Source organism: Amphibalanus amphitrite, unplaced genomic scaffold, assembly GCF_019059575.1.
Source record: "Amphibalanus amphitrite isolate SeventyFive unplaced genomic scaffold, NRLGWU_Aamphi_draft 000392F_arrow, whole genome shotgun sequence".
NCBI lineage: Eukaryota > Metazoa > Arthropoda > Thecostraca > Balanomorpha > Balanidae > Amphibalanus > Amphibalanus amphitrite.
The window spans coordinates 210,524-219,966 of NW_024881886.1; the positions used below are offsets into that span (position 1 = coordinate 210,524).

The following is a 9,443-nucleotide window of genomic DNA, read 5'->3' on the forward strand; positions in this document are numbered from 1 at the left end:
CCCTCAGGAACGTATGTTCCCATCTGATACGCTTCTGCTACATGTATTCATGGAAAAGTTGGTCCTGGCGGGACAGGCAGACCGGCGGCTCGAACATGCATTATATGCGATACATAACGGTCAACATGTGGGTCTGATGTCGCCCTTGACAGAGCTTATCAGACACGTCAGTAACCTGACATATCGCCATGCGCTACTGGCATGAAAAGCACCGCGTACTGCACGGGTCCTGGCCGAGTGCGAGTCTAACACTCAGTACATGAGGCACGTATGATTCGATGCGCATTAGGTAGCGAAAATACACAGCCAGCTTCTACTTGCGCGGACCTTGCCTCTGGAAGTCTCCTGACGCCAGCGCAAACAATATCAAAACGGCCATCGCCGCGAGCCTATTCAGCGTAGGTCGCGTTGGGACCTAGCAACAGTCGACTAGACATGGTGACGTCAATAGACCAAATACGTCACAAGACCGACGACATTCAGCACTCGTCACTTGAAGCACGGATATGACATGACGGCGCATCACTCCAGCAATATCGGGGCATTGGCGGTCGCCGGCTGGAGAGCGACACACGAGTTACAACGCATCGGCTACAAACTTGTCACCACGTTATTGAAATACGAAGTCACGGTGCGCCTCAACGTCATGACTGACCAATTATGCTCCGCAGACTTCTGACGTGGCGTCACAACTTACACCGAGTGATACCAGACTCAATACCTCTATTGACTAACGAACTAGTACACAAACATCATACGCAGGTTACAAAAAACATCACATCCTCTGTACGAGTCCACACACCACTTCTAACAACGTAAATGATTGACGTCTTACGTCACACCCGGTTGATGACGTCAGGAACATCGGGCAGGGTCAGAGCTGGCTTCTAGAGGCCCGGAAGCGCGACAGAGGCCTCTTGGGAGGCGGGGCGTCGCTAGCGGCCAACGGGGGCCCGGCCGGCGTGGTGGTCGCGTCTCGCTCCTCGATCTTGTATGAGAACACCTGTGGGGTTGATGTTGTTGGGTCATGCTCCGGGGGTAATGCTTTTCTGTCAATCAAGAACCACTGTTGATCGGAGGCTAAGCATCGAACAAGTGGCAGAACCAGCGCAAATTTACATAGCTTCAAACACCACCACTCGCCAAAGCGTACACCCACCAGCCTCACCACCTCCACTTACCTTGGAGAGATCGGGCCGCTCGGGCTCGGCAGTCGGCGGCGGCAGAGGCTCCTCCTGCTCAGCAGACACAATTGGCACGCTGTCTCCCGCGCCAAGCCAGCGCACCCGTCCGGCCGCGGTCGCCACGGCCTCCTTGGCCTCATCCGCCGCCCAGGCGGCGCCGGCGGCCGCCGCAGCCGCTGCCGCCTCGTCCGAAGCCCTGGACGCCTGCGGCAGAGGGCTCCCTGGCCGGCCATCGGACGGTTTCAGGATCGACACAGGTGTGCTCTCACGGGACCGGCTGACAGCGTCCTCAGCCGCCGGCGGGGTGCCCTCCCCGTCTCCTTCCCCGCCCGTGGGCTCGTCCTTATCGTACATATACACTGTGTTGACGCCCGGCTCTCCGGAGAAAGACACCCGTTTGCGGCGGCCGTCGCCCGTCTGTGGCGCCGGAGACTCGGCCGGGGAGGTGGGTGAGGCCGGCCGGCTGTCGTCGTCACTGTCCAGCGCCGGCTCCGGAGTCTCGCGGATAATGACCGATCCGTCAGAGTCAGAGTCGGCGGCAGAGTCGGCGGCGGAGTCGGCGGCGTCGTCCTCCCCGCCGCCGCCGTCGTCACCGTCGTCGGAGAGCCTGGCGGACACGGCCATCGGTCAGGGAGAGCGTGAATGTTGAGAATATATGTGTCAGATGTATTGCATTGCATTGCATTACAACAATAAGTATATCTAAATGCGTATTGTCGGGCAGAGTATGATCATAAATCAACCATAGAATATTTTACCAAATAAGTGAAAATTCATGCTTTAGGGGCCCCTCATGATTGTCAAGGATGCAAAACCAAACCACAAACCCCTCTTGGCTGTTGGATAAACAGACAAGGCAAATAATAATCGCAAGCTATCAGCACCGTTGTCCGGTACCTGTCGAGCTCATCCCTGAGCTCCTCCAGTTTCTCCAGCGCGTCCAGGCGAGCCATGACGTTAGTCTGGTCGGCCACCTGTTGACGCAGCTCCGCCTCGCGCTGCTTGTGCTCGGCCACCCGGCGACGGTGCTCCTCTGAGCGGAGAGAGAGGGTGAGGTGTTATAACTAGCATATACGACGTATACCACGTGGATTTTTTTCATTAAGATGAATAGTGAATACTCAAGGCTTTGGCAACCATGCTCGACAGGCTGACACCCCATTGATAGTTGATACTACAGAACTGAAACAACACCAAATCTGGCAGCTGGCCCTAAAATACGCACTTTTCAGCACGCTGATTCTTTCCAATGAAAATGTCGAATCTTTTCCAAGTTTATGAAAATGTGAAAAAAAGCTCGACATGACACATGCCACTAAAGTAGCTCCACTTAACGATACCCTCGCCACGTTCCATTCTCCCTTTCAATGCAACACAACCTCACTTTAACTTTCTCCACCAGCTCACCATTCCCCTCCCGTCTCCGCGGCCCGGCAGTGCCCTCGGCGTTCACTCACCGCGCCACTGTTTCTCGGCTTCCTCGTCTAGCGGCTCCCTGATCTCCTGGACGTCTTTATCGGTCTCCTGGATGGCGGTGGTCTGCTCCCGCCACTTGGTAAACAGCTCCTTCTCCTTCTCCAGGTCTGACATCGTCTTATCACACTCTGCCGCCAGAGAAAGTGGGGTTAGTGTAGACCTGACTAGAAGGGGTATGATACCGTCAGAAGGTGATGGTAAGGCGATCGACCACTCACCAGCGAAAAGCAAGCGCTTTTACACGGTAGTAAATACAGTTAAAATGAAGCAAACCATGCAATGACAATAAGTAACCTTTTAAAATGCATTTGACATCACTTACTTACAGTTTACAATATCATCTATGAATAGCAACAGCCAACGTGCTAGTTTCATAACAAATACAAATTTTGTAACATACAAAATTCGGTATTGAATTGTGAATTTTCGCCATTCACTCGTGTTTCATGTTCTTCCGTTCAGGTCCGATTTCACCAAAACGACGATACCTTTAACCTTACCCACGCTATCCCTTCCCACCCATCAACACATCAATACCTCCCGCCACTCACGCTCCAGCCGACGGTCGACGATGCCGCAGGCGGCGTGCGCGCTGGTCTTCGCGAACCAGTTGTCACCAAGCAGCACCAGCAGTTCATTGGTGTGCACCAGCCGACCGGGCGCGAAGGCCAGCGGTCCCAGCGGCACTGTCACCTGGTGGGACACCTGCTGTGGCAGGGTAGTGAGCCGCTCGCGCAGCGCCCGGTAGTCGTCTGCGTACTTCCGCCAGCGGCGCAAGCCCTCCTCAGTGCTGGCCAGCTTCTGTGGATGGGGAAAGGCAAGGAGGGGGGGGGGGGAGTGAATGAGAGGCACACTATGCAGGAATATGAGTTGACAAAGCTAATAATGGAGAATGCCATTAGGTTAACCCGCCGAGTCATTACCTCTATGGGCTCTACCCACCTTGTCCTGCTCAGAAACAAGCTTGTCAAGCTCTGGGAGATCTCTTATAACTGGTTCAGCCATCATCTTATCCAAATCCTGACGACCAGCAGCAGCTGGCTCTTCCTTTTCTGCCATCTTCAGTTTGCAGTTATTTCTGCAATGGAGAATGATATAACATTTACAGATAATATACAGCATAGTCCTTTTGGCAATAACTTCCTACCCTATCCACCATCTAAAAACTGGAGAAATTCACAAGACAAAAACATGAAAGGAAAGAACATATCCTCCTCAGCTTGAAAACTGACACGACATATTGATATTTAAAATACTTTTACATAAAACAGCACTTATAGTGAGGTGCAACTTATAACAAAGGTGCCATAAGTTATACCTCACCACCCGTGTCCCGTCAAGTCAGGTAAGGTTAGGTTACATTAGGTAGGATAAAGTCAGGTTAGATGATGAGGTTTTTGTATTTCTGATGGTAGTGTACCTTCTTTCAGAACTAACGATTTCATGGCCATTATCTAGGTTGATATATGGCTTGCATGGTTCGTAAAGGCGACTTTCACCTTACTCTTCAAATCAAATTACCATAGCGGCCAGCACATACGTGGAGACCATAAAACATCCTGTTCGGACCATAAATATAATTTATTATGTTCAGACCATAAATACAATTCATTGTAGGGTCAAGTCAAAGTGTCAGGTCAGGTAGGTCTAAGGCCAAGGCGCTTGCGGCTCGCTCACCAGTCACAGTCACCACCCCACCATTTGACTGCGCCAAAGCCCACAAATCAAAATGAAACGTGGGGGGCACGGGAGGCACACATCAGATCAGATACATTTATTATAATAACGATGATATTGCACAAATATTACGGAAATATCAATGATCAACGATCCCAATCGTATCCCAATCCCCCGCGATCTCTACCACGCGCATGTGATTGATTGCTGCATTTCTGGCGCTCATGAGACATATTCTAAGAAAACTACTTATGAATACTCATTTTGATGACATCATAAAACCTTACCTAGGATTTAATAGAAATGATAAAGTCTTTTGAAATTTAGCTTACTTACTCTTTTTGGGATTTTATTCCAATCAAATTTCAAAAGTCTAACATAATAATTAGCTAAATCTGAAATTTTTAACCTTACTCACTTCATAAGAACAAATCAAGTCCAACGATTTCGCATATTTCATTACGTCAGAACCTTTCGCAATTACGTTTCATTCTTCACGATTCACAATGGATTGAGGGATTGGGGATTGAGTGCATTGCGCTAAAGCATTTATCGGTATCACTATCGACGGTATCGACTCGACACTGCCCCCCACTGCCCCCGCTGGTTGCGTGCTGGTTGTCATTTATTAGAATATGAGCTCAGGTAGATATAATAAATGAAAATGCCATCGATAGCCTTGATTTGATAGCCTTGAGTTTCAATCGCATCACTGAAATGTTAGCATAATTTAGCTATAAGCACAGATAACAGTAGTACTGTTATCTAATATCTACTGTTATCTACTACTGTTATCTGTGCTATAAGTAATGTCATTGAATTGAATTGGCCATGATTTTTGTCGGTCTGGTTAAAAATAAAACATCAGTTGTAGAGGCTTACTCCCCCCCAGACTGGAAAAAATTCATATTATTACTGGCGACATGTCCAGCGTAATGGCCAGATTGTGCCAAAATTTTGGTGGTGTCTAGCATAGCTGCTAAAATTTTTGGTGCTCAGGTGAACTAAGAAATTTTGGCACAAATGGACATTTATCAGCCAGGCACCACTGGTCTCAAATATCGTTTAAACCAATTGTACTGTACTTACCCATCATTGCCTTCCTCCAGCAGGTAGAACTGATTACTTTTGAGCCATCATGTCCACACCAACATCAGGCGGCACAGTGTCCCGGCTGGCACTGAAGCAGACGCCACTGGACACATGGTCCACACGAGAGCACCTGGCCCTGGCTTCTGCAGTGGTGCGCAGTGGCGACCAGAACTGGATGTCGGTCAGCCGGGCGATGCGCGGCCTGGCCGACCCGGGCCGGCCGCCCGACTGGTGCTCTCAGAAGAACTGTGCCCAGCAGTACACCCGTCTGCTCGAGCTGGTCGACACACCGCGACGAAAACGGGAGCGTGGCGAGACTAACGACACTCCCGGCGAGAGCATCGTGCGTAAGCTGCGCCAGGACAGGACGGACGAGCTGCGCCGACAGGTCACCGAGACGCGGACGGCGTACGCGGCGCTCAAGGCGCAGATCCGCCAGCTGCGCTCAGGTCAGCTGGACGCCAAGCTGGACGAAATCCAGCGGGAGATCCAGGCGGAGAAGGACGCCGACGCTCAGGAGCAGGAGCGCCAGCGGCAGTGGCTGGCCGACCGCGAGGCACAGAAGCTCGCCGTACAGCAGGCGTTGCGGGCGCAGGTGACCAAAGCGCCGCCGCCGCCGCCGAAGCGCCGGAAGCTGACGCTGGACCGGCGCGACAGTAGTCCGTCCGAGACGGGCTCGGCGCTCTCGGAGGCCGACTTTGCCGACAGCCCGGTGTCGGAGGCGCCGGCAGCAGAGGTGAGCGGTGACGAGGCCAGTCGCGACGCCGCCGACCAGCGCCCGGCGCCGGCCTCGCCGCTGCTCACCTCCCTTCTGCGCTCACCCTCCTCAGGCCGACCAGCGGCGGCCGAGTCGAGCACCGCCACGCCGCCAGCCGGCTCTACGACGCTGTCCCGTCTACTGGAGCTGCCGCCCGGCTCAGCCGGTCTGCCGAGGACGAATCTCTTCCCCGAACAGAACGGGGAGACGACGGAGCAAAAGACCCCGACGGAAGTGAAGCAGGAGAGGACGGAGACGGCGCCGGTGGAAACTCCGACGCCGACGCCGACTCCTACTCCGACCCCGACTCCGACTCCGACTCCGCCCCAGCGGCCCGACCCGTCCGTCGAACCGGCCGTGACGCCTGAGACGATGAAGTCGGAGCCAGCGCCGGCGGTGGAGAGAAGCTCTTCAAAGGAGGAGAGCAAGGACGGTGGAACGTCGAATGTTGCAGTGAGTAAGCCAGCCGTCCCAGCTGCCACTGCCGCTCCCGCTACCGCCAGTGTTGCGCCGATTACCACAACCTCAGTCACAGCAAGCTCGACCTCTGGAAGTACCGCCAGCACCGCCGCCACTGTAACTGTTCTGGCTCCCACCGCTGCTGCTTCTACTGGAGCCGCAGCTGGCACCAGTACCACCACCGCCACCGCTGGCACGACTGCCACCCCTATCGCCAGTACCGAGGCACGAGTGAGCGCTGCCGCGGCTCCATCTAAAGCCGCTGAGGAGAAGAGCACTCCCGTCGCTGTCACTGCACCAACGCCGGACCCACCGGCTGCAAAGAAAGTCACCGTGACTCAATCAAGAACTCAGCGACTGTCTGAATCAGAGTCCAAAACTGCCCCCGAGACGGTGCAAAAGGAGGTTAAGACTGAACCGGAGTCGGACCGGAAGCCGAAAGCGAAACCTGCTGAGCCCGCCCCGATGGAGGTGGAGACGCCACAGGAGCCTGCGCCGGTGACGAGCGAGATAATCACTGTCTCCGTCGCTGCCGGTGGTGACGGCGACGGTCCACGAGCGCCAGCAGTCCCGACGCCGGCCGTGATAAAGCAGGAGCCCATAGAGGCTGAGGAGGAGCGGGAGCCGGCGCCGCAGTCGGCCGCCGCGGCCACCTCTCCTCCCAAGGAGGCGGCACCGGCTGTCGAGGAGCCGCCGCCGCGTCCCCCGCCTCCTCCTGTGAAGGAGGAGCGTGATGAGAGTGACGCTGAGTCTGCCACCTCTCTGGGTCCGGTGGTGCGCGCGCGCAGTGTCTCTGCGCGCAGTGAGCCTGCCTCCCAGGAGTCTGTGCCCAGCAGCCCGGCGTCCGGCGTGCTCAGTGGTGATGACGAGGAGCGACGCGATTACAAACTCTGGAAGAAGTCCATCTTGCTCTTATGGCGTGAGTTTGCTGCTCACCGACACGCCTCCAAATTCGCGCGGCCCATCACGAACGATCAGGCGAGTAACTACCGGGCCATCGTTAAAATGCCCATGGACCTAGCGCAGCTCAAACGCAATGTGGAGAGCGGAGTCGTGACCACTACAGCGCAGTTCCAGCGTGACCTGATGCTCATGTTCTGCAACGCAATGATGTTTAACTCCACTGACCACGAGGTACATCGGTTCGCGCGTGAGATGCAGACTGAGTGTGTGGAAAAACTACAGCTTCTGACTCAGGGAGACCAACCAGCGAGCACGCCTATCAAACGGCGGGAGACCCGCGAGTCTTCTCGCGATGAGATGAAGAGGAAGAGATCGACGGACGAGCGGCCTACGCCGACCAGGAAGAGACGGTAGGGGGAGACAGGGAGACGGCCGTGATGGAGACACGGAAACGGAGACGGAGACTCTGAGCTGACGGGACTGCTGGTGAGTGGTGAGTGTACGCTGAGTGAGTGGTGAGTGCGCACTGAATGTGTGTTAAGTGCACACTGAGTGATTGAGTGACGAGTGAGTTGTTGGGATGGTGTTCGAGGTGTAAAAGCCGTCACTCTGAGAACTGTGGGGCTGTCGTCTATTCGTCGGCAGGACTGGATAGACGCTGGCTCGATGTTGGACACATTTGGCGTGTAGCACTAGTGAGGGTGATTGGGCACGATTCTGGCCCGGACAACCAAGTCTTCCTGCTCATTTCGCCCAGTTCAACTGATGTTCATACCCGATGTGAGGCATTATTCGCATATTTTCGTGTTCGGCTGTCAATTACTCTTAGTATCATAATTATCGTGTTATTTCGCTTGAATTTGTTCACACAGCCTTTCCAATACATTCACTCGACTTAATCATTCTCTCTTAGCTTCATCGATAAGCATTGGATAAACACATGTAAACTCACATAAATCTGTAAAATAAAGTCAGCAATAATAAGGGCAGCAATGTCTGAAAGAAGTATGAATTGTCATCAAAGTTCCGTTCATCAATCAGTCATAAGTCACATCCAAGTATGACCATGTTCAATCATTTACTCCTCATCACTGGTATAATGGCAGCTTATCGAGAAGTCAAATGTTTAAAGAAACACGAATGGCGCACGGATGTTCTAACTCTGAGGCGTTAAGCGAACAGGCTACGGATGAGCTTGTGGCAATAAGACATGGCACACAACTCCTCGGTGATGGCCAACGGAATGTTTGGAGACAGAGTTAAGAGTTTAATTTAGCCTTGAAGTTGACACTTTGCAGAAGTAAAGTAATCTTACTTGACATTGCTCAAGTAACGGTGCTCATTGCCCAGTGCCTGTGACACCCGGTTAGAGCCCGATCCCAGCGCCGCCCTGCGGTACTCGTACGTTAGCAGCGCCATCCGGCGGCTATCCCGAAAACTGACTTCGTGCGCTGACCTATGGCCTTGGCTCTGACTGTTCACACCTTGGCACCAAAGTCCTTACTCTGTAGTCTGTATTACACGAATATATTTACCATATGACCAACATAACACACTAAGTTCACGAATGATTTTGTACACGTCAAGGCAGAGCGACTTCCCTCATCCAGTAGAGCATCGTTCCTGAGTGGTACACCTCCGGGTTGTGCCACGGACTGTGGTGGTGGGCGCCGTGTGAGTGGTGGCTAACGAGAGTCCCCCACCACTCTGTCCTCGAGGCCGTCGTCAGAACGGGAAACATTTTGTAAGGATTGTCGTGAAGACCTGTGTTGACCCAAGGCATTCTTCTTTTGATTCCATCGTTCTTGTAAGTCCAGTTGTCAAATCTTCTGACGAGGCTGACCTCCGTCTGTGTGCCCGTCTCGTCGACGAAGCTGTAGTGTTTGGGAGCGAAC

General features: G+C 53.5%; 2 protein-coding genes across 3 annotated transcripts; one reads left to right on the plus strand and one right to left on the minus strand.

The window, feature by feature from the left end:
* Positions 1 to 24: 24 nt before the first annotated feature.
* LOC122390343 (unconventional prefoldin RPB5 interactor-like) lies at positions 25 to 4,507 on the minus strand. Its single transcript, XM_043383193.1, has 7 exons — positions 4,493 to 4,507; positions 3,603 to 3,738; positions 3,212 to 3,461; positions 2,642 to 2,788; positions 2,082 to 2,217; positions 1,182 to 1,791; positions 25 to 1,003 (listed from the first exon to the last, which is right to left on the minus strand). Exons 2-7 carry the CDS (start codon positions 3,717 to 3,719, stop codon positions 875 to 877), a joined length of 1,389 nt encoding a protein of 462 aa, XP_043239128.1. The 5' UTR covers positions 3,720 to 3,738; positions 4,493 to 4,507; the 3' UTR covers positions 25 to 874.
* Positions 4,508 to 4,858: 351 nt separating this feature from the next.
* Positions 4,859 to 8,447, plus strand: LOC122390359 (bromodomain-containing protein 8-like). Of its 2 annotated transcripts, none has more exons than XM_043383247.1 (2): positions 4,859 to 4,892; positions 5,447 to 8,447. In XM_043383247.1, the coding sequence occupies exon 2, from the start codon at positions 5,476 to 5,478 to the stop codon at positions 7,960 to 7,962; it is 2,487 nt and encodes an 828-aa protein (XP_043239182.1). In that variant the 5' UTR covers positions 4,859 to 4,892; positions 5,447 to 5,475; the 3' UTR covers positions 7,963 to 8,447. The 2 variants fall into 2 exon arrangements, with proteins under 2 accessions (XP_043239182.1, XP_043239181.1); XM_043383246.1 differs by having other exon boundaries at positions 4,886 to 4,982.
* The last annotated feature ends 996 nt before the right edge of the window (positions 8,448 to 9,443 follow it).